The sequence below is a fragment of the Cucumis sativus genome, chromosome 1, assembly GCF_000004075.3.
Source record: "Cucumis sativus cultivar 9930 chromosome 1, Cucumber_9930_V3, whole genome shotgun sequence".
Classification (NCBI taxonomy): domain Eukaryota; kingdom Viridiplantae; phylum Streptophyta; class Magnoliopsida; order Cucurbitales; family Cucurbitaceae; genus Cucumis; species Cucumis sativus.
Window position 1 is genome coordinate 4,473,108 of NC_026655.2, and position 25,699 is coordinate 4,498,806.

Consider the following 25,699-nt stretch of genomic DNA (forward strand, 5'->3'; position numbering starts at 1 on the left):
AACAACTCTCAATTGTCACCTGTCAATATGAGAATCAAATGTTGCAAAGTTGAAAGTAGTTCAAATATTTATTATCTCAAAAGAAAAATGAGATCTTGCCAAACTATTCAAAAAGTAGTTCTAATTGGATCGAACATATCATTTTACACTAAGGATACAAAACCAGAGACAACTTATAATCATATGCTCTGTTATGAAATTTTTACCAGAATACTATAGTGCAAATATACCTTTATTTGTGTAAATATGTCGTATGCACAAACTACGAGGTTAGCTTTACAAAAATATAAGAGATTCTATACAAGAGGAGGGTATGTCTGCTCTATATTTATTAAAGATGAGGGACAAGTGAAATTCATCCAATCAACCACCTGTTTCCCAGGGAAAATGTGGTCAGATCAAAACCTTCTGCCTCCTGTCTTCCGTAGCTAAATATATCAACATGAACTTTAAGTTTGAAGGACTGCAATCTTTTGAGACATGCCATCCACTGCTTCATTTTTCACTTCAGTTTCTTCCACCTGTGACGATACGTAAAGTCGTATCAAAAGAGAAACTTGAGACATTTGTGCCCACATCTTATTGTTTTAGAGATATCTGAGTCAGACTTGATAAGTTTGGTTTATGAAGCTTGAGATCGTGAAGTATTCAAAAACAAGATTGTAATAAGAGTTTGATCTGTAAGTTTTGATTAGTTACAACTATTGTGGAGCTTATGGAAGTTAGAAAATTTGCACAGTTTTTCCTTTTACAAGCCTATGTTACACAATTCTACCCCGATAGCTAAATGACTTAAAAAGGCTTAGAAATAACTCGAATACATGTTCGAGATGGAAAAAAGTCACACATGTCCCTTGTATCAGTTTTAAAATTTGAGGAGCCGATCGGCAATCGCCACTGTAATGCATCAAATTTCTAGTAAGAAGAGTGACTACATTCAAAAGACGAACGAGGAAATAAGGAAACTAATAGTTACCTCATATGTCTCCTTTGGTATTACCCCAACACATCTCGATGCACTGATACTTGCACTTTTCAAGAGATGAGCACTCTTATCTTTCCCTCTGTGATCATTTTGTGGATTGAGTTAATATGTCCAATGTTTTAGAAGCCATAGCAAAAGAAGTGAAAAGCTACCTTTCGGAATCGATGCTATTCTCAGTGTTGTTCTGCTCGGTAGGCCTAACCCGCTCCCTGCAAATATGACATCATGATTTTGAGGACGTTAATAACTTGCCCTCATACAGGAAACAGCTTTCATTCCAAGTTTCACTTCAAACTTGAATTCAAATTATTACCGAGGTAAAGAAATGTTCTGCCTTTGAAGTGGGCTTCTTCTTTCACCTTTACCGTGGTGCTCTTCCAGATGTGCAAACTGAAGCTTAAATCGATCAACCCCACTGACCATAAGCAAGAGGAAGTAATGGATTATTCACTCTCTGTAGATGTATTTTTTTCTTTTAACTAACCGTAGATGATGTTAATATTTAATGATGAAGCAAAGTCTTTACCTTGGATACATAAAGGTAGTTGGATGGTCTCCACCACGTAGACAACCCTGACGCATCTGGGGATGATACTCTAAAATCTGTAGACTTCATACATTAAATATATTATATTCTTTCATTAAGTTTAGCCAACAATAATTTTGGAAGGGAACCTTCATCTCCAAAATTTGGAAAGCAAGTTTCGAGTTGCTACGTTATATTTATTACCTCTGCATAAATCAACTCTCTAACATCATCTTTTGATAACTTCCTCCTTTCAAACTCAAACTCAAGTTTTGAAATTGGTTGAATGGAAGGTTCAAGTTCTGGTTTCCCCATGCCGTTGAAGTAAGGATCAGCAAGGGCCTGAAATTGAATGAATATTTATAAAGGCGTATTATTAGGTTAATAAAACAAGTTGGTAGATTTTGACTCACCTCTGCAGCTGTTAGACGACATTTGGGATCAAATGCTAGGAGACGTTCCAGTAAACAAAGTGCCATTGGGTCAACATTAGGAAATTTTCGTGAGAATGGAACTGGTTGTTTTTTACGCATGTTTCCAAGATACCTTCTCGCCTTCTCATTACGAATCTTGGAATAGATTTAAAATACAAAAAAGTGCAGAAGACAAAGTTTTAGTGGCGAGTAAATGTGAACAAAGAATCTAATACAACTGTAATGCATGAATCAAAAACAACGTTTCAATGATTTGAAACTACTTAGAACTCAAGGACACAATTAAGCAACCTATAGAACAAAACTTGCGAAATTCATAAACTCCTAATATAAATTAATGAATAGACCAACCTTTGCAATGGCCTCGGGTTCAGGAGAGCCAAACAGATCGGTGATTAGATCTAATTGGTGAACCACATTTTTTCCAGGAAACAAAGGTTTCCCTGTCAGCATTTCTGCAAATATGCATCCGATACTCCATATATCTATAGCAGGGGTATACTGAGAAAATAAAGTAAAATTAGTATGCCAAAATTTTATATATCATGTAAGCATGACTTCTAATTAAACGTGATTTCTTGAAGATGTAAAGTGGCTTACTCTCGAGAAAAATGATCCACAGAGTTCAGGAGCACGATACCATCGAGTTGCAACATAATCCTTCGCAAAAGTTGAGAATAAACCCAAGAAGGAAAAAATGAGACTTCACATTGAGTGATGAGAGTCATGATGTCCATAACCCAAGAAAGGAGCAAAAGAAAAAACCTTACTGTCCAGAAAATAGTAGATGGTGCATCGCTAAAAGATACACGAGCAAGTCCAAAATCACATATCTTGAGTCTGCAGTCCGCATTAGCAAGTATGTTTTTTGGCTTCAAATCTCGATGAAGGACATTTGCTGCATAGCGTATCCAATGAAACCAACAGCATGGTTAAGAATAATTTGAGGCGAAAAAGCCAATGATTGAATCAGTAAAAGAACCAACCAGTATGAATATATTTTAGGCCACTAAGAAGCTGGTACAGAAAAAATTTATGCTGCCGAGGAGAAAGATCATTATTTGTCTTAATTACATGGTGAAGATCAGACTTCATTAACTCAAAAACAAGATATATATCTTTGAATTCTCGTTGTGAGGGAGGAAGCATAATATGCTTTATCTCTACAATATTTGGATGATGAAGCATCCGAAGAAGCTTAATTTCTCTGAGGATCCGTATGGCATCAGATACATGCTCAAACACATCATTAATTTTCTTGATGGCAACTCTTTCACCGGTCTGGGTGTCAATGGCAGAACCAACAATTCCGTAGCTTCCTTTCCCAATAACTTCTTGAATTTGGTATCGGCTTGCTTCTCCATACTCTGTGAAAAATTCTGATTGCTTGTCACCCTGCAGAACAATGGACCTCGAACTGATTATTTGTTCGAGCATAGATTTATTCCATAGAACTCATAGCCAATCAAATAAGCTAAATGGCCTAAATGAGCCAAGAGAAACCTTCTATCCATAAAAATACCCAATGCCCACAAACTAAAATTAAACATGTTTTCAAAGGTAAGAAAATAATTTAAACAAAAATGGGAAACAGGAAACGAACTCAATTGACCATACATTGGATTGGATGCATGAAAGCAGAGAAACTAGGCCAAATAAATCATTTGATCAACAGAACTAAGAATCCCAATTCAAGTAGAAATAAGAATACACATAATGAAAGAGACGGACATCAATCTCAGTTGATGCAGGAAAGGTGGGGAGGAAGCTACCGAGAACCTTATTGAGGCGATCCATGGTAGAGCAGATTAACGTCAATTGGGTTACAATATGTATCAAACCTGAGATTCAGGGCCTTAAACCACCGATAATGGCTACTAAATATTAGGAGTTGGAATGGTCGGAGGGCCGAATCAATTGTTTAAATGAGAAATTAAGAGAAAATGAATTGATAGAAATGTGGCAGTAATGTAAAACCAAATAGAAGATCTACCACAAGAAATTGTCTCACCATATAAAACTGGCCTTCATCGGTTCTGATTCAGCTCTCTGCCATTGAATTCCACCATTTTCCCTTCTTCATCTTTGGAGATTTTCTCGGTGGCCAATCATCATCAGCGCCACAAAATCTGGCCTAAACTAAATCTGGCGTAAACTAAACTAAATAAATAAAAGATGATCTCCAATTAATTCAACATTTTTTTAAAAAAATTAAATGCTATGTTAGAAATTATGAACAAAATTGTTACAAAAACTTGCATGGGAACAGCCTTCAACCTTCAAACCCCCATTTATCCAACATTTTTTTCCTTTTGCAATGATCTAATAGTTTTAACTTGAGGAACAATCTTATGCTTTCAAATTTGAAACCATTCTATCACGATAATTTAACAAAACCAAGTATACTTTTTAATAATGAAACAACTTTTTGTTTTAAGTTTATAAAAAAATGATTGTTCATGTACCAATGAGTTAAGTTCTATATTTTGATTGAGTGTCATCAAATAATTTATAAAATTTTCCATTAATGACGTATTTGAAAACAAAATTATGGTCATCCATTTAGTTCTTCAACTTTAATTTACAATATTATTTAGTATGTATATCTTAAACGTCAAATAATTTAGTCTTGAAATTTTACCACGTCAATATGTAGTTCTTATTGTCACAATTCTCATCGAACTTTACAAAATAACTCAGTTTTATATTTAATAAACAAACATGGTTCTCTAATTAATCTAACAATTTAGACTTTTAGTATTTTATTAAATTTTAATATTATTTTAACATTAAAAGCTGAATCATTATAAATTACAACATATAATAACTCACTAAAAAAAATTCGTTATTCTCCATTTTTCTCTGCACGAATGAATTTGTTAAAGTGATAGCCGCCAATTTAACAATTATATTCAAAATAACTAAGTATATAACAACATTTTAAAAAATTTGCAAATATAGCAACACCGATATACCATGTTGAAAATATTAGTTTATCACCGATACAAGTCTATCACCGATAGTTTTACTATATTTGCAATTTTTAAATTTTTTTGCTATACCTTTAATTATTATTGCTGAAATGGTTATCAATTACAATTTTCAATTTTAACACACACACACGTATATATATATATATATATATTAAATGATATTTTATTTTAACTAAATTTTGATTGTAGTGTATTTGGCTAATCATACTATAATCGATAGATTAAGACTTCAATTCTCACCTTTTTTTGCAACTATTTTTACAAAATATTTTTTATTATCCACTATTATAGTTTTTTTTCTTCTTATTTTTCTAAAATCAAATCTAAATTGTCCCAAAACTATTATAATTTTGTTCTTATATTTCTAAAGTCGGTGATCTAAACTATCACTCTCTCAACCATATTTCATGAAAAAATATTAATTTTTTTGATGCAGTGTATTTATTATATAGGGTCTAGTACCCTATCTATATAAAATTTATAGATCTGTCACTGCTTTTTAAGTGTTCGGTTTTTTTAAAAGAAAAGTAATGTTACTCAGTCAAAGTAAAAGAAGATAACATTTATTATTGTATTTACGAATATTAGTTTAGGTGGAAGAGAAAAAAAAAAGTGATATTAAAAAATAACAATTAAAAAAAAAAAAAAACCTCTATCTTTCACTAATTCGAGATTACAACCCTAGGTTTTGCATTAAAATAAAAGAGAAAAAACAACAACTTTAAGTTGTACGAAAAAGAGTTTATTTTTTCTTTCTCCATAAAATAAGTAAACAAAAAAGAAAAAAGTTGATTTTAATGTGTAAAGAAGATAAGATATTATGCGCCTTTTGTCTCAACTTATTTATTGTATTTTTCTAAAAGCACTGACCATTCCCATTTCCCATTTCCCATTTCCCATTACCCACTCCCTCGTGCGCGGCTCTTGACCCTCACGCGCTTCTCCGCCTCTCCTTAAAGTTTTACATTCTTAGATCCTTTTCCATTGGATCACACCACGCCACGTACGCAATAAGTCGTCGAATTTTCCCCACTCGCATCCACGTATAAATCGTCCCGTAAAGGCGCGCGTGAGTGGATATTTATGTCCAAGATTTCTTCTGTCCAATAAGAAGCAACCGAAATTGGCTTTTCGCATTAAAGAAGCAAAGCCGCCGTAAATTGTGAACCTTATCAACTCTCTTTTGCAAAATATAATTGCACCCAATGTTAACTAATTATGCTTTCTCCCTTCACATCCTCCAATAAATACACTAAAAAATGTTTAAAATATTTGACCAAAAAGAGTACAAGTTTTATTTTAGATATTCTTTTTCTTTAACTATATTTCTTTTAGACAATCAAGCTATATTATTTTAGAGGAAATCAAACTATATTCTTTTAAAAAATCAAATTATATCATGCATGTATGATAAATTATTGAAGTTTATCAAGAAAATCAAATTATTAGTTTGGAAAAGAAATTTTTTTATATTTAGAATAAAAACTATTTCGTAAAAATAATTATTCAAGCAAGAATTTAACCTAGAATTTTGAATTTTGTAGGGGAACAACCCCTACATCATAATCATAATTTAATAAAAATAAAGTATTATTTAATATGTATTATAATCAAACATTTTTAAATTAATATTAAAATACAAAAACTGAAAATGTGAAAGAAAACACGTGTCTCATATCTTCTTTAATAAACATGTTCCTAATTGTTCTTAGAAAATGTATAGTTATGTTTAAATTTTGACGTGGCATTAGATAATATAATGTTTTTGTTTTTACTTTAGAATTAATTAACAATAAAAAATAATAATCTATATGGTCTATAAAGTCGGTGTGGAGGTGAGATCTTAAGGAGAAAAAAGTTGTAACAAATAGTTTAAAGTTATTGGATGATGAATTTTGCTAATATTTTAGACGTGATGCCAACTTTTTAATAGACAAAAACTTATAAGTTGAAAGTTGAATGAAAAGTAGAGTGAAATTATTTATTTATAACGCCTTGGTTTTCTTTATTATTATTATTGTAATGAATTGGACTTTAACTTGTAGGTTTGAAAGCCTATGATATATATATATATAAAAACACTGCTTTATACGATAAATTATGTTTTTAATTAGGTCATTTTATCCAAATATTTAATTTAATAAAGTTCTCACAAATTTTTACGAGCTATAGCAAAATATAGTGTTACTGATAAAAGGATATCACTGACTATCAAATGTTTGTTATTGATAGAATCTAAAATTTTGTTATTTTTAACTATTCTCTGATTTTCATATAGCACTTAATTGGTTGGAGTATTACACGTTAGGGATGTCTCGCTTGTTTTAAATGGATCGCGTCACTCACATGTTCATGTCAATCACAATTTTTCGTTTATAGTAACAAGTTTGGCAGATCAAACTTTAGGTGCCCCTCCTACAACTATATTTATAGCAATGTTTTATAGTGTACTATGGACTTTCAACATACAATTATTTCATTAAAATATACTACATGTAGATGAGTTGGAGGTATATATAAAGCCCAATCAACACGTTTAAATTTTTGTATACAACAAACAATAATTTATTACGAATGTGACTATAGACTTAGTGAATTTAGAAATATGGTTTATAACCTAAGAACATGTCCTTGAAGAAGCAAAAAAATCAAACTTAAAAAATCATAGGCATAGGTTTGTTGATCCATCACTTTCAAAGTTCAAATGGATTATTATTTCTTGGGCCTTTTGTATATATTTATTTATTGTTTTGGGGAAGACAAAGTAAAGGGTAAAGGTGTGTTTGAAAACATTGGATAACACATCCCTTTTCAATAGGGCACTTCTATGTCTAATACGACACACCAAAAAATAAAAGAAAAGAGTATAATATATAATACAATACATTATAATATAATATAGAGTAAGATCAAATAAAAGCATATCCTTATTCTTGCTTTTCCCCTTTTTTTCTCTTTGCATTCTCCCTTTTCTTGCTTTTTCCCATCCAACATGGTTACACTGTTGGCATTTATCTACATAAAAAGTGTGACATATTTGAACAAGAATACTTAGGTATATTTTATTTAGAACAAAATGTTTACCGAACAATTTGGAAAATGGAAAAAGCTAATAGACCCATGATGAGAAATACAAAATTGTTATGTGATTAATGGAAAACGATTGTCTATATTTAGCTTATTTTCTATAATCGTAGCCAAATATGATGATTTTTTAATTTAGGTAGCCAATATATAAATGTAAACATTTTTTTTTAATTATGTCATTTATATTTTGTACACGATCGTTTGTTTAAATTTTGGTAGTTAAATTTCAATGTAAGATAGTGAAAATAAATGAGAAAATAGTCGATTTGATGGACTTCTAAGGGTACAAATTGTTCGCTTTCTTTCGTTTTATGTTGTAGCTTAAACGTGTTAATATTTGGTAAATGATTATTATGTAAATACATGATGTGATGTTTATCTTATTCCATTGAATTCTTTTTATATATATATATAGATTTTTGTTAATTTAACCCAAAGTATTTTTGAAGTCAATCATAGGAAATGAAGATTGAGATTGAAATAGACTCTATCTCTTATTTATATTGTTTATACAAAATTTATTGTAAAAAAAATTATAAAAAATAGAACGTTCCATCAAATATTATTAAAAAAATTCTTATTTTACGTAAATAGTTTATCAAATTGTTCGTTTGAAAAATGAGAGTTTTCTTTTTTCATAAATTATAAAAATAATTTATGAAATATAGTGGGTAGTTTTTATTTTTTAATGGTAACATTTTAGCATTCAAACTTATAAAAACTTAAAATTAAAAAATTAGACCCCAAATAACAAGAATTCAACTACAATTATATACGTTTAAATATTTAGTTTTAACTATCGTATAAGTTTAAAAAATCAATATTTATCGTCCAAAATTTGATAGGGTTGTAAATACTAGATTGATTTTTGTAACTTGTCTTTTTATTAAAAAGGTTATGAATTTTTTTTAATACTTAATACATAATACATATATATTGTTATTAGCGTTTTGAGTTCGATATTAATAGTACAAATATTATGTAAATTAAATCATACTATATTTGTTAATATATTAGTAAGAAAGGGAAGCAATTATTTTATTAATGAGAGTATAAACATTTTGTTTGTCTAATCATAAAGTTTTGTTGTTAATATTTTATTGATTGAGTATTATTCTCTATAATTTACATTTATAAGTTTGATGTTCTTTCTTTGTTATTGATGTATAGTCTCTAATGGAACCAATGATGGAAACATTTTTTTTGTTTTTCCTTTCATCCCAAGAATAGAGGTATGATTTTTCCTATCGTTTTTTTTTTTTTGTCATTGTTCGAATACATCTAACTTATAATTTTATTAAAATTGACAATATATACTAGATGTCAGTTAAGCTATGTTTGATTGAAAATTCAATGTAAGAAATAGTAGTAATCCACGACATTAACTTTATTATTATTATATAAATTTACATTTCAAAAAAGTAAAACTTTTTAGGAGTATTTTTAAAAATAGCAAATTTTTTATATTGTATATAGAAACTGATCTACTTATATCACTGTCTATCAATGCCACTAAAATATTGTATTGTAGAATGAGACGAAGTATTTCGTGAAATTAGTCGAGATACGTGTAAACTGATCCGAACACAATTATAGATATCACGAAAAAAAGTTGTTATTGATCATATTATTCAAGTGAAGTACAATACCTAACATTCTTTGATTGTGTTTTAGATTAATATTTTTCTTTTCAATTGCAAATGAGACAACATATTTTAAGTACTTTTTATAGTGCCAAATGCTTTAATTTTAAAAACAATATAATCCTACCTACCAAGTTTTTATTATTATTAATTTTGTATGGATAAATTGCTATAACTTTTTGAACTTCGAATATATATCGAACAAGTTTATACTTGAACTACTTCTCAACTCGCTCCCTTTATCAATGGTTTAACTTCGTTTTTTCTATCATATTTTCATTGTTGTATTAGTTTTGTTTAGTTTTATATTTAAACAATCAATTTATTGCATTTTGACTTAGTTCCCAACATAACACATTTGAAATTTTACTAATACAAGAAATATCGTTGTTATTTTCTTTCCAACCACGTGTCATCAAACTATACATACTCAATAGGCCATAATTATTTTAGGAGAGTAGAGTGATTGTAACGATCATATACATTCAATATATTTTTCTTTCTATAAATTAAATTAATGACAAATTTGTTTGACTTTTTAAATTTAATTATTGAAACATTGCATTATATTGTGTTTTCAACCACTAAAATTCACAGAAACCATCTCCCCATAATAATAAAGAAATAAATAAAAGAAACTTCATTGTTTACACAATTACAACATATGAAAAGAAGAGGGTCGTCATCATCTATCACTTAGAAGTTTTGCAAGTTCCACAAGCATGAAGATGTGATATCCAATAGAATCAAATGTCAACCATAATGTTCAAATTTAATAATTTGTATTGAGGCTTACAGCTGCCCACATATCCTACCAAAGTTTTTTCTTGGTGCACCTTAGTTCTTAGCCATTCACTCTTTTGTTGCACCAATAAATACAATATTTTAAGATCAGTAGTTACAGTTTCCAAATTCACACATGTGCAAAACCAACAAGGGACTGATTTTTTACTTAATTATGCCACAAAGAGGAGTCAGTAAATAGTATTGGGCACCAAAGTATTGTGTTTTAAGCTCATTAGTTACACTGCCCAATTTCATATGTGCGCATAAAATTAATTAAGGGGCCTTTTGATGATAAAAAAATAGGAAATTTCCATACAATTTACTAAAGAAAATCAAACTCTTGTTGAGACCCAACAAATAGATATCCACAAAGAATTGAAACCCAACATGTAAATATCTGTCTGTAAGTTCTGGCACAAAGGGTAATGAGTAAAATGAATTAGGCAAAAGAGAAGAATAAAGGTCAAATCGGAGTTTAAATGAGGAAAGATGGATGAAAGTCTTTTGGTGTTGGCTAAGCCTAGTAGGTACAGCCACAGCCAGAAGCAGCGTTTTCTTTTTTTATCATTTCAAAGTGTGAAACTGATTTTGGAGTTGCCAGTTAAAACAGTTTTTTGCTGTGTTGATTATAGAAGAAGTTGAAATAAAATTGGAAGGGATGATATCCCTTTTGCTTGAAATAGTAAAAAGTGGAATTCAGCGGTCTGTTTCTCCAACTTGTTCATTTTTATATTCCATTTATGCGCAGTCCGCCATAATTTTCCAACTCAGACCGTCACACTTGGAATTTTGGATTCCAAGAAGAGATAGAGATATAGTAGAGAAGCGATTTTGCTGGGTGCTAAGAAAAATTTCTTTTTCCCCCCAGTTGGGTTTGTGTTTTCACAACAGTTGAGAGCCATTTTTTCCCCTTCTGGGACCGCGAAATCCTTCTCCGTCTCTCAAACTCAAGTGGGTCACTCTTAAAAAGGTCCTACTCTAACCCACTTGCTTGCTTCCGGTGTCTTAGCCTGCGTTCACCTGCCCCTTTATTCAACCTTTCTTCCCACTTTTCAATGAACTACACACCCTTTTGAGTCTGAATTAAGATCTATCTATCGGGGTTTTCATTCGTTACTCACATTCCGATTGCGTTCTCAAGTTGGTAATACGATTAAGACTTCGATTTCGTTATTGCTGCTGGTGTTTATGTGTCTGTTCTTTGAGATTTAGTATCTGTTTCTGTTTTCAATTCGAGTTTGGAGTGTATTCGTTTGTTAATCACAATTTAGGGAGTTGTCGTTCAATATAAGCATCTGGGTTAGTCGATAATTCTTGCTGCTTGACTTTGAAGTGCTTGAAATTTGGTTATGGCTTCTGGGTTTGACGTGATGGTTTAAGTTTAACTCTGTGTTTTTAGCAAAAGGGGGTTTTCGTTAATGGTTTGAACTTTCGACGACTTTTAGTGGTGACTCAGGGATTGAAGTTTGATGCTAATTCTAAGACAATGGAGAGGCTTATGGCCGGATTTTTACTCTAGCATTCGAGTCTTTGACTTGGTGAAGCTAATATGAAGAACCTCCTTAAGAAGTTCCACATCATGTCCAGTGGTCAGTCTGACGATGTAGCTGAAGGGTCTACTTCATCGAGGAGCAATAAAGTAATGGAGGTTTCATCGCCTGATAAGCTGCCATCTCGCTCCCGGCCGACCCATTTCAGTTCGGAGCATAAACCCTTCTCGGGAATATCCGGTTGGTTGAACTCTGTTACAAATAGGCGTAGCCCCAGTCCTCCATCATCTGCGGATCCTACTGCAGGCGAGATAATGGAGCCATCGGATTCAGTATCTAGCAGAGACGCTGCAATGGATACATCTAGGCATGATTCAGGGTCGAGTAATTCGAGGGATCCTGATATAGAAGAAGAGTATCAGATACAGCTTGCTTTGGAAATGAGTGCTCGAGAGGATCCTGAAGCGGCTCAGATTGAGGCTGTGAAGCAGATCAGTTTGGGGTCATGTGATCCTGATAACACTCCAGCTGAAGTTATTGCCTTCAGATATTGGGTAAGTCTGCTCTGTTCATCACGAGCTAATTTAATACGGTTGACTCTTACATTCTGTTTTCGGTGTGATACTTCTTACATACATATATTATAATGTTAATGCATTGGCCTAATTTCTTTAATTGGCAGTGAATTTTATAATTATCTCTTTGCCAGAAAACCATATTAAATATAGTTTTATGGTTGCTAATTGAGATGCTTAAAATCAATGACTTAGAATATTGGAAATCTGGCTACTTAGAGCCATTGGATGGAGTGTGGTTAATGCTTCATCTTCATCCATGAGATTGTTGTCTGCAATTGTCTTAAGCTGTTAAAAACTTCTTGTTACTTCTTACCGTTAATGTTATATTATCTATTCATTTATAATAATTGTGTTTTAAGTGTTGATATGATATTAAATTTACCTTCACTTATAAGCTTAAACTTTTGGGTCAACCAATGACTTAATATGGCATCAAAGCAAGAGGTCTTGTGTTCAAATTTATGTAATATTATTTCTTCTCTAATTAATATTGATTTCCACTTGTTGGGTTTTCTACGAATTTCCAAGACCACAAATGAGAGAGAGTGTTAAAGCGTTGATATAACAATAAATTTGTCTTCATCTATCAACTTAAGTTTTTGGGTCAATTAGTAATTTAACAAATCGTTTGTTTGTTTGATTAGTCCAAGATGTACGAATGCTCTATATATCAAGGGAACATTGTGGATGACGTTAAAAGCAGATATTTATTCAAGTTATGCTGTGGTTGTGTGTGTAAATAGTGTCTTTTCTTTGACCCGTTTGGCCAAGGGTCTGTTGCAATCTATGAAATTTTATTCCCTTTTTTTCCTTTTGCAGTTTCAATTTATATTTCTTTTAATTAACTTTGATAATGTACTATATTCACGTACAATTTCATCATGTTGAAGTAATTTCCTCAATTGTTTTTTATATTTGTCTTTGATTTTGACCCCATCCTACGAACATAAATTGGGAGAGTTTTCCCCCTGTAATTTGATTAAATTTTGTGAGTTTTTTCTTCATTTCTTAATTTCACTTGTTCAATGAAATTCTACTTTTCACCTGGAAGAAGAAACTTAGTTGCCACATTGAATTTAGTGGACACTGATTGCCAAAGCAAAACATTGTACTATGTTAGCAAGGAATTGACAGGTCAGAGGTCACACTTCACATGTTTTACTCTAATTACACCCTGATATTTTTTGTAACTTTTTTTATTGAGCACCACTTGTATTTACCTTTACATAGGATGGCCGTGTTTCCTTTATTGGTTTGGGAGGAAGTGTTGAGAGCTAAAATGTGTAAGTATAACTATTGAAGAACAACCAGTAGAGTTATGAATTCAAATTCAAACTGTGTGGAGTGTTCAAGAAATCAGGGATAGGGTTGCATGGTTTTGCTAGATTTTTGATGCATCAAAAGACATCAAGCGACTATCAGTAGAAGATAGAAAATGGCAGATACACTTAAAAATGAGAGTAACCGGAGATCACTTTGAAGAAGGCGAGGAAGTGCAGATAACAATTAACTTGGCTCAAGGAAAGGGTGGAAATTCAGTATTTGTACAAGTGTTTTTTGGAAGCTACAAAGAAGATAAACTACATCATTGAAGCAGAATTTGTGGCTTTGTGGTACAAATTCTGGGGCTAATGAATTTTTTTTGGTCAACTGTACAGTAAATAGACAGGATAAACATATGTGCTTGGAAGGGACAGAGTGGGTGCCAATCTCTGTTTATTGGTGTTTGACCCTTCGATGAGAATGAAGGTGGCTGCAACAGTAAATGAAAAATGGAGTTCAAATCACCTGGGTTGGATGGTTTTACAGGAGAGTTCCTTACAGTTTCTGGAATATTTCCCAATATGACATTATAGTCATCTTGAAGGGGGAAAAATCTTCCGTATGTTATAATATAAAAGAAGGGAAAAACAATTAGACTGACTTGACAACTTCCATTGTAACAGGTTCATTTTGGTGGAAAGTTTGAAAACGCTCATTACTTCCATGGTCTTCCTGATTAAAATGCATTCATTGGAGAATAATAATTTGTGGATTCAGTGATTGTTGCTCATGAAATTGTGGGGAAAAGGACACTTAAGAAATGTGGGTGCTATTCAAGATAGCTCTTGAAAAGGCTTATTATATGGATTGGGAGTTTTTACACGTAGGGAAAGGGTTTGGCTGTGAAGGGTTTAAATGGATACTTATTAAGCGGTAGCCTCAAGGAGACTCATCATGTTTTCTCCTACTTTTTTTAGCAGGAAATGCAGTTTGTAACATGATTAATCAAGGGGTATGTAGGGATTGTTTAACAATTTTTAGACTTGAATGGAGAAGATCCACTTGATCCTATCTTTTGACAATGACCTAAGCAATGAGGAACATATTGAATGTGCTAGATGTGTTTGAGTTGGCCAGAGGTTTAACAATAATTAGAAGTTACTGGTATATGAAATTAACTTTGAAATGGATGTGATTAGATTTAGGTATTTTCCAGCTTTATTAGGGCATATCTATTATAATTATCTCTCATAGGAAGATGTCATTGGGGGTATTCCAGAAAAAGTTTCCATTTGGAGATTAACTGAAACAAGAATCTCGAGTGGACTAGATATGTGAAGACATCACTTTCTATTAGGGAGCTTGATCTACTACATGCCTATGTTTTATCCGAAGGAAAGTGGCTTACATTGTAGAAGAAAAATGAGGACTTTCCGTTGGGGTGGTAAAAAACAAGGGAAAATCAAGCACCTTATAAGCTGGGAGATTTCAACATTACCTATAAAGAAGGGGAATTGAGTTGGAAGATAGACTATTTGAGCCAAGTCCATTAGTATCAAGTTTGAACTATACATTATTTAGAAGTGACACACAAAAGGTAGACAGCAAAAGATAGGCTAATCAAGTGTCTAATGAACAACCTTAACTAGATGGATTAAACAATAAAATCTTAATTTTTTCGAGACTTTTTTTTGGGGATGTTTATTCTGATTCTCAAACCTTAGTGAGTTAGTGTTTATAGGGCTCAAATTCTCCATCTTGTCTTCTTCAAAATTGTATCACCTACTTGTTTTAATCTTCATTGATTTATTTTTATTATTATCTTTTATCTCTTAAATATTACCCTGTAAACCATTTTCACCTTTTTTTGTCTCTTTCAAATATAAATTTATTCTGGCACGTTCTGTCGCTTTTTCTTACTTCCTTTTGGTTGTAGCAAAAACTATAAATGTTGGTGCTTGATGTTGTACTCAATAACATACCTTTATTGTGCATCTCTTCTTTGTTTTACATTTGTTCCTTTCTAACCCATCTCATATCGTAGATTTATGCGTGCTTCACAGAATTACAATTCTCTTAGCTATGATGACAAGATCTTGGATGGCTTCTATGACCTATATGGAGTCTTCACCAGATCCACTTCAGAAAGAATGCCTTCCCTAGTTGATCTGCAAGGAGCACCAATGTCTGACAGTGTCACTTGGGAAGCAGTTCTGATAAATAAAGCTGCTGATGCTAACTTATTGAAACTTGAACAGACAGCATTGGAGATGGCTATCAAGATGCAGACAGAGTCTCCAATTTCTGTAAATCATTATTTGGTGCGGAAACTTGCTGCTTTAGTTTCAGATCATATGGGGGGACCAGTGGGTGATCCTGAAAAGATGTTGAGAAAATGGAGAAATCTTAGTTACAGCTTGAAAGCAACCCTTGGGAGTATGGTTTTGCCACTTGGCTCCCTTACTGTTGGGTTGGCCCGTCATCGTGCATTGTTATTCAAGGTACATACCCCTTATCTTTTATTTATTTTTCATTTATGCATCAAATGTCTAGTTAATAGTATTGACGTGCATCCCTTTTCTTGTAATTTTCCCTTTCATGTGCTCAATCAGATTGCTTTGAACTTTTGCTACTGAAGATCTTGCTTACCCTTGGGAATTGCTTTTGCTGACTTGTATTTATATGTTTATCTAGTTTTTGGCAGATGGCGTGGGTATTCCTTGTAGGTTGGTGAAAGGACCACAGTACACAGGTTCTGATGATGTGGCAATGAACTTTGTAAAGATTGATGATGGAAGGTAGCTGCTATTATATGTTGCCTTTTTATCTTGCAAAAGAGTCTGAGCATTTGATGTTCTTGAAAAAATTCATATTTAAATTTTTGTGTGCTTCATCGTTCAGAAACGTGTTTTCTTTTTTGTCTCTCATTCTCATGAGGTTGTACTATTACACAAGCCATATAATTTGACTAGTGGATTTAATAACCAAATGCACAGCAGAGGTCTATTCCTGTGCATTTAATCATTGTTCATTAATTGCTTGATTTCTCTAGTTATTGAAGTGAGAATCATGTTGAAATAGAGGCTGAAAAATTCAACTACTTGTCTTATTTATCTGGGATTACATAGTCAAAAATGGTGTATTGAAATTCTGATCCTTTGAATTCCAGGGAGTACATTGTGGATTTAATGGCAGATCCTGGTGCACTTATTCCAGCTGATGTTGCTGGATCGCATGTAGAGTATGATGGATCTCCTTTTTCGGCCAGTCCAGTTTCTAGAGATGTTGATTCCTCTCAGGCAGCATCTTCAAGCAGTGGGGTTGGCAGTTCATTAGAGGGAAATTCAGATTTTGGGATATCAGATAGGAAACCAAAGGCCCGCAATCTCAGTGCCACAAAGGAATACGATTCTCCCAATATCGACAAGGTCCCATCACGTGATTTTGCTAGCAAATCAAATTATCCTGGTATGCACACTAGATCACCATCTTGGACTGAGGGTGTTAGTTCACCTGCAGTGCGCAGAATGAAAGTAAAGGATGTTTCACAATACATGATTGATGCTGCCAAAGAGAATCCACGGTTGGCTCAGAAGCTTCATGACGTGTTGCTTGAAAGTGGTGTAGTTGCTCCCCCAAATTTGTTTACCGAGGCATACCCTGACCAAATAGATGTTATTGTCGAGTCTAAGTCACCAACTGAAGACAAGGATCAAAGTAGAAAGCTGCCTGGTATCTGTGAAAGTGCAGATAAGAATGATCCTCGTCTATCTAACTTTTTGCCTCCCTTGCCTCAGCCCAGACTGCATTCTAGAGCCAGCCCTACCCATGGCCAACAACTGTACATTAAACCTCTGGAATTCAACCTTTCTCTTGATTCAAGAGAAGCAGGCGGACAACCTATACCCTTACCATTTGAGGTAACTCCAGTGAAGTATGGGAGAAATGTACCTGTTGCTGCAGCAGCAGCAGCTGCCGCAGCTGTTGTTGCATCGTCAATGGTGGTAGCTGCAGCAAAGAGTAGCGATGCAAATCTTGAAATTCCTGTAGCAGCTGCTGCCACTGCAACCGCTGCTGCAGTGGTTGCAACAACTGCAGCAGTCAACAAGCAATATGAGCAGGTTGAGGCTGATGCTGCTCTTTATGAGCTGCGTGGAAGTGGAGATAGGGAGCATGATGCCTGTGGAGACAATTCAGAGGGTGAACGTATATCAGATAGATCAGCTGGTAACGAAAGCACAAAATCTGACATTACCCTTGATGATGTTGCAGAATGTGAGATCCCATGGGAAGAAATTTCCTTGGGAGAGCGTATTGGACTTGGTACTAACTGCTGATCCATGCATTGTGATGTTTCTATTGAACTTATTTAAAATTTAATGTTTCTCATAAAAAAGAACAGAGCTTACTAAAATTTGATCGCATGCAATAGTCCAAGTTTTTAGAAGCTATAAGTAAAATTTAAATTTGTATGTGTGTTGTTTGTGCTCAGGATCGTATGGGGAGGTCTATCGTGGAGATTGGCATGGAACTGTGAGTTCTTTTTTACATACTGTGAAAGTCAACCTGGTTGATGATAATGCCTCCGTTCACTATCCTTCCATTTTTTGTTTAGTCCAAATTAAATATCATTGATCTCATCTGTTTGGAGAAGTCTACTAATGTATTCCGTTCTTTGTTAATTATTATCATGTCTTAACAGTGTAGACCTTATAGACACCATCTGTATTTGTAGGAGGTAGCTGTGAAGAGGTTTCTAGACCAGGACATTTCTGGTGAATCTCTTGAAGAATTCAAAAGTGAGGTACTACCTCGTCAAACTCTTACTTCAGAACATTTGCAACTGATATCATCTAATGACCCTGTAGACTCTACATGTTTATGCTGACAAATGCTTCACACTTGATTATTAATACTTCCACAATCTTTAATGCGATTGATGATCAAACTGCCACAACTCCTTAGATCCTTACAAATAGGGGATAGAGGGTGAATTTCTTTGAGCTGTATTCCACAAGCCTTGATTAAAGATGAAGACTTCAAAGAATGTTTATTAACTGGCTATAATGGCTGAGAAGCCACACTCGAATTATCTTGGATATCATTATAAATAAATCCGCAAAAGCATCACAAACGAGTCCACAGTATAAGAATATTCAAACACTCTTTCTTCCACAAAATGCTTCGGGCTTCACACTAGTTTCAAAATCTCCACCAAAATCAAAAGCGTGAATACATGTAGAAGGAATAGATTCCATAGGAGGAGGAGGGTTAATAACACCTTTAGTAAAGAAGAAATTACTGACTAAATAAAGGACTGAAAGAAATAAAGTACCCACTGCTGTGACTCATTGTTTCATGGCAATATCTTCTAATTCACAAGATTCTTCCAAAAATGAACACAGTTTGAGTTTTTGTGAACTGGAAGGAACTTTCTTCTGTGAATAAATAAAAGGGTATGGTTCCATCAAAGGGAAACCTTGAGAGCCCGAGGGATATCTAGAATTATAGATTGACACTGCTTATCTGACAGTGGCTAATTGGCTGGCAAATTATTAATAATCTCGTTTAATGCATCAAACTCATTAGTAGTTGCAATTGAATCACTGAAATCATTTGTTTTAGATTTATCAATGGATCATTGTGCTGAATTGCGGAATTAGGAGATAAACAAACATCGTCCTTAAATTGTCATTAGCAAATTGAATCCTGTATAATGATTTGGTTTATCCCTTTTAATTGCACAACATTTGAAAAATGAAAATTAGATAAATCACCTTGAATGATATTTGGAGATCTAATGAACATATATCCAAGTGAAAATTTTCTAAATTTTGCATTGATCATCCCAATGTGATTTCTGTCAAGGATGAATTTTAGATATAGAGGAAAAGGAGGGGAGAGAATAGAGAATGGATTTGGGGGTATTGTCGTTACTGGTGGAGGAAGATTCCTTTAACATTATAAGTTCATATATATTTGTAAATCGAAGAGTCAATTGATTTCAATTAGACATGGTTGCCTCATTGTTTTGAAATTATGATGGTTACTGGTTTCTTATCAGAGAGCATCCTCATGGTATTTGGTCATTATCTCATCCAATCATTACATCTCTGTAGTTTCCTTTTGTGTTTCAATGATCAAGATTTGCGAGTGGTCCCTTTTGTTCCACTTTATTTTCATCATGTTCTCAGGCCTGCCGTCTTTGTAACTATTACTATATAAGATAGTTTGAAATTGTTATAATTTTCAACATCTTATGTTGTGATTTCTACTGAAAGGTTCGAATTATGAAAAGGCTTCGGCATCCAAATGTTGTTCTCTTCATGGGAGCTGTGACACGTGCTCCCCACCTTTCAATTGTTACAGAATTTCTTCCCAGGTATATCATCTCTCCATCATATGTAATGTAACTACCACGTCGCATTTCTATTTAACTAACAAATAATGCTGTAGAGAGACTATTACCATTTGGAACTGTTTGCTAAAGCTTAGATGAGTAAGACCCCATTTAGTAACCATTTTCTTTTTTAAAATTAAGCTTATAAATACTGCTTCTACCTCCAAACTTTCTCTATCAATGGCTTAAAAAACTAAGTCAAATTTTGAAAACTAAAACAAGTAGCTTACAGAAAGTTGTTTTTGTTTTTGAAATTTAGCCAAAAATTCAACCATTGTACTCAAATGTGGAAAGAAAATAGATTTAATTTTCTAAAACTAAAAACAATAAATGAAATAGTTACCAAACGGTCCATAAACTATCAAATTTTAAAATATAAAAATAAATATCATTCTCAGTTGAGTCAAAGTTAGAGGCCTGCTGAATGTGACCTATCAAATGGTATTTTGGCTGCAGAGGTAGCTTGTACAGGTTAATTCACCGTCCCAACAATCAATTAGATGAACGAAAGCGATTGAGGATGGCTCTTGATGCAGTATGGCTTTGTTTATATAGTCATTTCCTATTTCATTTTAGGTCCAAATAAATCAAGGACTTTTATTAATGTAATCCTTCAAATGATTGACATAATTTTCAGGCTCGGGGAATGAACTATTTGCACAACTGCACGCCTGTTGTTGTACATCGTGATTTGAAGTCCCCAAATCTACTTGTTGATAAAAATTGGGTTGTGAAGGTGGTACTCTTGTTTCATTGCTCATAATTTTATGAAGCTAGGTATAAACTTCTGGTATAATCAGTCCACTGTTAACAAGTTTATTTCTCGGTTAGGTATGCGATTTTGGTTTATCAAAAATGAAGCATAGCACATTTCTTTCTTCAAGGTCAACTGCTGGAACCGTAAGTAATTTATGTTATTTACTTTGTTACTCCTTTTAACACAAACATCCAGTCTTCCTTTGATCATCCCCATCTAAATAAAAATCTCATGAATTATCCCTTTTTAGTCGAGAATTGTACATTACTGGCTGTTGGAAACCAATGAATTAGGAGAAGTTTAATCGATTGGTTTTCATGTGCAAACTAGTGAATTAGGAGAAGTTTTACCAATTACATGCAAGTATTTTTCAAGCTCTATTTTTCCGAAAGTTCTTGTAAAATTCATTTCTTATAAATAGATAAATAAATCCCTTTCCTTCTTACCTTCTTTCATTGGTTGGTCTGTGGAACCATTCTTTCCTCCTGAAAGTTAAGTTCTTTTAATTTGATATGCTCATTGAAGTTGCTCATAAAGGAAAAGGACTCTAGGCAATCATGATTATAATTTTTTAACCAGGTAAAAGAAATGTTTTAACAAGATCTAGTTTTCATGTTATTATCCTCAGGCTGAGTGGATGGCTCCAGAAGTGCTGAGAAATGAACCTTCCGATGAAAAGTAAGATTTTTACATGTTGTCTTTGAACTTCTGTTAGATTTATGAAATTTGTTCCAAATGAAAAGAATTCTACTGCGATGTTTTCTTCTTATTCTTAATCATTTTGGTTATACATTATGCATAGGTGTGACGTTTATAGTTATGGAGTCATACTATGGGAGCTTTCTACAATGCAACAGCCATGGGGAGGAATGAACCCAATGCAAGTTGTTGGTGCTGTTGGCTTTCAGCATCGCCGTCTTGACATCCCAGACAATTTGGATCCTGCCATTGCTGACATTATTAGGAAATGCTGGCAAACGTAAGTATAAAAATGTTGCTTCAAAGTGACTTTTTTCTGTCTCATTCCAATTTAAATTTTCACACATTGCTGTAAGGTTAAGTTTGTATTTAGCGATTTCAATCTCTGGTGCATATGACCATTATGAAACTTACGCCACTTTGCCGTAACAACTAACAAGAAATTTTACATACAGAGTTTGATTAAATTTAATTTCTTTTTGTAACTTTATGATAGTTGAACTTCAGTTTTTATCTTTGGTTGGCTCTCAATGTATCTGTTTGGAATGTTCCAACTGTTTCTATTCACATAGAAGTCATCTTTCAGTTTCTTTTTTTCCAATATGATATCCAATAGTTGAAGTATGTTGTAAGGGAGTGAAAAGTAGAAACACAGCCTCTAACAGAAGTGTTTGGACTGTGGGACCCATTGTAGATGGTTAGAGTGGCAGGAAGGTTGTCGCCTTGTCAGTTGAGGAGGTATTTTGTAGGGATCGGAGTTCTCAAACTCTTGCTTAGTTTGTGTTTTGTTGATAGTGGGTTTGAATTAGTTTGAAGAGAATGTACATTTGGTTATCTAATCAGCTTGAAGTCTCATGCCTCTTAATGGTATATATGACATAGATCCTGCTAACTCTTTCCGTGACTCTTCAATGAAATATTTTACTCATGAGATCACATTTGTTCTTGTTAGTTAATTGCATTCTAGTGCGATCAGGATCCGATGTGGCACATTTGGAAGGGTTTACTGAGGTATTAGACATTATTTTGGATCAACTGTCGTTACAGCTTAACAGCTCCCAGAACATAAAGTTTATATGTGATTGCTTATACTTTTGATATCTTTTCAAACGAAAAAGAAAAAGGACCTAGAAATCTCATGTTCAGTCTGACTTTTCGTGTGTTCTTTTGGTTAAAATTGCACTTTGTGTGTGAAAACATATGCTAGATGCATTCACATTGCAGTAACACATATGAGTACCTGATATCTGATTCATTTGTAGAGATCCAAGATTAAGACCTTCATTTGCCGAGATTATGGCTGCACTAAAGCCGCTGCAAAAGCCATTGTCGAGTTCTCAAGTACCGAGACCAAATGCTCCTGCAGGTAGTGGTCGTGACAAGGCTAGATTATTGCAAGTCACCGAAGACCCATCAGGCTAGGCGAAAATTATACAGGAAAACCGAGTTGAGAACCTTCTAGTTGCCATAAAGAAGGGTAGCAAGGTTATTGATTGTACTGGACAAGCCTAAGAAAGAGAAATTTTCTTGAGAATGAAGAGCAGAAGCTTTGCTCAATTTGAGACTGTAATTCTTTTCCAATTTTCTGGTTTCTCAATGTCATTAGAGATGCCCATTGTCCGGGTGTGTATTTGTTGTAAAAAAAAAAAGAATGAATCAAAAGATAAGTTGAAAATGTTGTAATTGATGTCTTTACTTCTGGGTTGGGTACATTATTACAGTTGCTGGTGGATTGTTTGAACAGAAGATGATAAATGGGAATGGAGAAACAAAGCATTTTGTTAACAGCTTATATATTTGTAATTTCTTTCTTTGGTATATACGACTTCAAGCAAAGTTCAAATCTTTCTCCACATTTGTACTAATTTGTTAAAACTTGATAACGCTGTAGATTCTTACATTCTGATATTTATAAACCACAAATATATGACGAACACAATAAGCTACACAAACTCAAATCATAAAAGTTTTAACTATTCAAACTAAAACATCAAAATTACAAATATGTTCTCTTTTTCTTTTTCGATCTCTGATTACTGGAAGACCACAAGAAAGGGAGAGGAAAAAACTGGATAAACAGAAAGAGCCACCATTTAAATATCAGAAAAAGGGATAAGGTAGGGACAAGGATAATCATCCATTTCTTCGTAGTTTTACAATTATAACTGTTTGTTCTAACTTCTTGTTGGTTGTGATCATGGCTTCTCTTTTCGGATCAACTTCATTTCTCTCCCACCCACTTACTAGAACTTATCACTTAGCTTCCTCACAAACCCCTTCACCTTCAACCCCACCTTCCCAACCGCCGCAAACTCCGCCGTCCCCATCTCCATCTCTGAGCGCTTCTTCATCGGAGCAACTTAAACCAGCCCCATCAAAGGTGGAACAACAGAGGTCTACCACCAATGTCGATTCTACGGATTGGATTGCTTCAACTTTGACAAGACGATTTGGGCTTGGCGCTGGCCTTGCGTGGGCTGCTTTTCTCGCCGTTGGTGTAGTCTCCGAACAAATCAAAACTCGCCTCGAAGTCTCTCAAGAAGAAGCTAATACAAGGTCTTCAATCCATTTGCCTTTTCAATGATTTTCATGCTATTCTTGTTCTGAGCACGTAATTTCCTTAGCATCAGAATGGCTTTTATTATAAAAAAAGAAAAATTGAATTAAGAACAATAGAACATGAACCCATTTTTCAAAATTATGATTTGTTTTACCATTAACAAGGTGCTTCCATAACCAAGCATTGAATCCTGCAGAAACGTTGAAAAGGAAGAGGAAGTGGTGCTACCCAATGGCATAAGGTGCATATCTAACATATTAACTTAGTCTTTTTCTCATTATGTGCATGTTCAAGTTTTACAAGATTTAAGAGAATTTATGACTATAACAGTATCCTTGGATTCTAACATGGTCCAAGAGATTTTGATGATGCAAAACAGGTATTATGAGCTGCGAGTAGGTGGCGGCGCCGTACCGAGGACGGGGGACTTGGTTGTGATTGATCTGAAGGGAAAAATACAAGGAACTGATGAAGTATTCGTAGATACATTTGGAAAGGAAAGAAAGCCACTGGCTTTGGTGATGGGCTCAAGACCTTACAGCAAAGGAATGTGTGAAGGCTTGGAATATGTGCTGAGATCCATGAAATCAGGTGGTAAGAAGAGAGTTATAATTCCTTCAAGTTTGGGGTTTGGAGAGAATGGTGCTGACTTAGGAACTGGGGTTCAAATTCCTCCATTTGCAACTTTAGAGTATGTAATTGAGATTGATAAGGTTTCCATTGCACCTGCTTGAACTGATCTTTGATGCACATAGCTAAACAATAGAACATATTTTGCTTCTCTTCTTCCTTGCATTTCTTTTTTTCTTTCCTTTTCAGGTGTTTGTTTCCCACATGATTTTTTGTTCCTTTGTAGTTCATCAAAATATAGAGAAAGGAACACAACAGAAGGATCCTTTCATTAGCTTTCTATCTTTCCCCATGAACTCTGCAATATGGTTTGGAATAATATTAATACATTCTATTGTTTTCTGTTATTTTGCAATCTAAATATGGACTTTAAGTAATATTCAAGATATAAATGTGTTGAGTTATTTTTCTAGAAAAATAAATTCATTTTCATACATTCCAATTACATCATAAATGAAATTATCTTATCGTGTGATAATATTAGAACTAATCTTTACACAGATTATCTAACACGAATGGCAAAAAAACGAGCTAGTTTTCTTAGATATTTTATTTGAAATTAAAATATATCCCTAACCTATAAAATTCATAGATTTAGTATATATTTTGGTCCTAAATTTGTAAGTTTAATTAGTAAGTTTGTAATAAAGGAAGCATATACAAAAATTTCAACAAATAACCTAATTTTTGTTTTAAACAATCAAATTTAACTAGCTACTTTATCAAAAGCAAAGATCTCCCACCCTCGGTTCTTTTAGTGTTCGAAAATATTCTATTTAATATCACAACAGTTGCGAGTTATATCAAGAGAGGATCACGATAGACTACTCAATATGTTATCGGTCTTACGATAGACACAAATAGCAAT

At 33.5% G+C, this 25,699-nt stretch overlaps 3 protein-coding genes across 7 annotated transcripts; 2 read left to right on the forward strand and 1 right to left on the reverse strand.

Annotated features, from left to right (window-relative positions):
- Nucleotides 1-104: 104 nt before the first annotated feature.
- Nucleotides 105-4,361, reverse strand: LOC101218676 (mitogen-activated protein kinase 9). Of its 3 annotated transcripts, none has more exons than XM_031888020.1 (12): nt 3,725-3,920; nt 2,932-3,340; nt 2,716-2,843; nt 2,546-2,605; nt 2,297-2,446; nt 1,925-2,080; nt 1,716-1,853; nt 1,512-1,588; nt 1,299-1,400; nt 1,138-1,194; nt 977-1,064; nt 105-521 (listed from the first exon to the last, which is right to left on the reverse strand). In XM_031888020.1, exons 1-12 carry the CDS (start codon nt 3,740-3,742, stop codon nt 450-452), a joined length of 1,455 nt encoding a protein of 484 aa, XP_031743880.1. In that variant the 5' UTR covers nt 3,743-3,920; the 3' UTR covers nt 105-449. The 3 variants fall into 3 exon arrangements, with proteins under 3 accessions (XP_031743880.1, XP_004137496.2, XP_011650742.1); XM_004137448.3 differs by lacking the exons at nt 105-521; nt 3,725-3,920 and adding exons at nt 622-897; nt 3,957-4,361; XM_011652440.2 differs by lacking the exon at nt 105-521 and adding an exon at nt 622-897 and having other exon boundaries at nt 3,725-3,922.
- A 6,594-nt stretch (nt 4,362-10,955) lies between these two features.
- Nucleotides 10,956-23,444, forward strand: LOC101209024 (probable serine/threonine-protein kinase SIS8). 3 transcript variants are annotated; one of them, XR_968882.2, is made up of 14 exons: nt 10,956-12,498; nt 15,849-16,286; nt 16,480-16,583; nt 16,955-18,108; nt 18,278-18,318; nt 18,521-18,589; nt 20,067-20,167; nt 20,642-20,720; nt 20,823-20,921; nt 21,017-21,085; nt 21,571-21,620; nt 21,745-21,921; nt 22,594-22,652; nt 22,904-23,444. XR_968882.2 is itself a non-coding variant. In XM_004137577.3 (13 exons), exons 1-13 carry the CDS (start codon nt 12,004-12,006, stop codon nt 23,061-23,063), a joined length of 3,036 nt encoding a protein of 1,011 aa, XP_004137625.1. In that variant the 5' UTR covers nt 10,964-12,003; the 3' UTR covers nt 23,064-23,444. The 3 variants fall into 3 exon arrangements, 2 of the variants coding, with proteins under 2 accessions (XP_004137625.1, XP_011650760.1); XM_004137577.3 differs by lacking the exon at nt 22,594-22,652 and having other exon boundaries at nt 10,964-12,498; XM_011652458.2 differs by lacking the exon at nt 22,594-22,652 and having other exon boundaries at nt 12,360-12,498; nt 15,830-16,286.
- A 310-nt stretch (nt 23,445-23,754) lies between these two features.
- Nucleotides 23,755-25,178, forward strand: LOC101218914 (peptidyl-prolyl cis-trans isomerase FKBP17-2, chloroplastic). Its single transcript, XM_004137449.3, has 3 exons — nt 23,755-24,197; nt 24,398-24,442; nt 24,581-25,178. Exons 1-3 carry the CDS (start codon nt 23,839-23,841, stop codon nt 24,933-24,935), a joined length of 759 nt encoding a protein of 252 aa, XP_004137497.1. The 5' UTR covers nt 23,755-23,838; the 3' UTR covers nt 24,936-25,178.
- Nucleotides 25,179-25,699: the final 521 nt, after the last annotated feature.

Excerpts from the sequence above, each read along its gene's own strand:
- LOC101209024 (XM_004137577.3), top strand. The coding sequence starts at position 12,004 with ATGAAGAACCTCCTTAAGAAGTTCCACATCATGTCCAGTGGTCAGTCT. Across the intron at positions 18,590-20,066 it reads TTGAAGAATTCAAAAGTGAG|GTTCGAATTATGAAAAGGCT; the intron begins GTACTACCTCGT and ends TTCTACTGAAAG. Across the intron at positions 21,086-21,570 it reads CAAGGTCAACTGCTGGAACC|GCTGAGTGGATGGCTCCAGA; the intron begins GTAAGTAATTTA and ends TATTATCCTCAG.
- LOC101218914 (XM_004137449.3), top strand. The coding sequence starts at position 23,839 with ATGGCTTCTCTTTTCGGATCAACTTCATTTCTCTCCCACCCACTTACT. Across the intron at positions 24,198-24,397 it reads CAAGAAGAAGCTAATACAAG|AAACGTTGAAAAGGAAGAGG; the intron begins GTCTTCAATCCA and ends TGAATCCTGCAG. Across the intron at positions 24,443-24,580 it reads GTGCTACCCAATGGCATAAG|GTATTATGAGCTGCGAGTAG; the intron begins GTGCATATCTAA and ends GATGCAAAACAG.
- LOC101218676 (XM_011652440.2), bottom strand. Across the intron at positions 1,065-1,137 it reads AATAGCATCGATTCCGAAAG|AGGGAAAGATAAGAGTGCTC; the intron begins GTAGCTTTTCAC and ends AAATGATCACAG. Across the intron at positions 898-976 it reads TACCAAAGGAGACATATGAG|TGGCGATTGCCGATCGGCTC; the intron begins GTAACTATTAGT and ends GATGCATTACAG.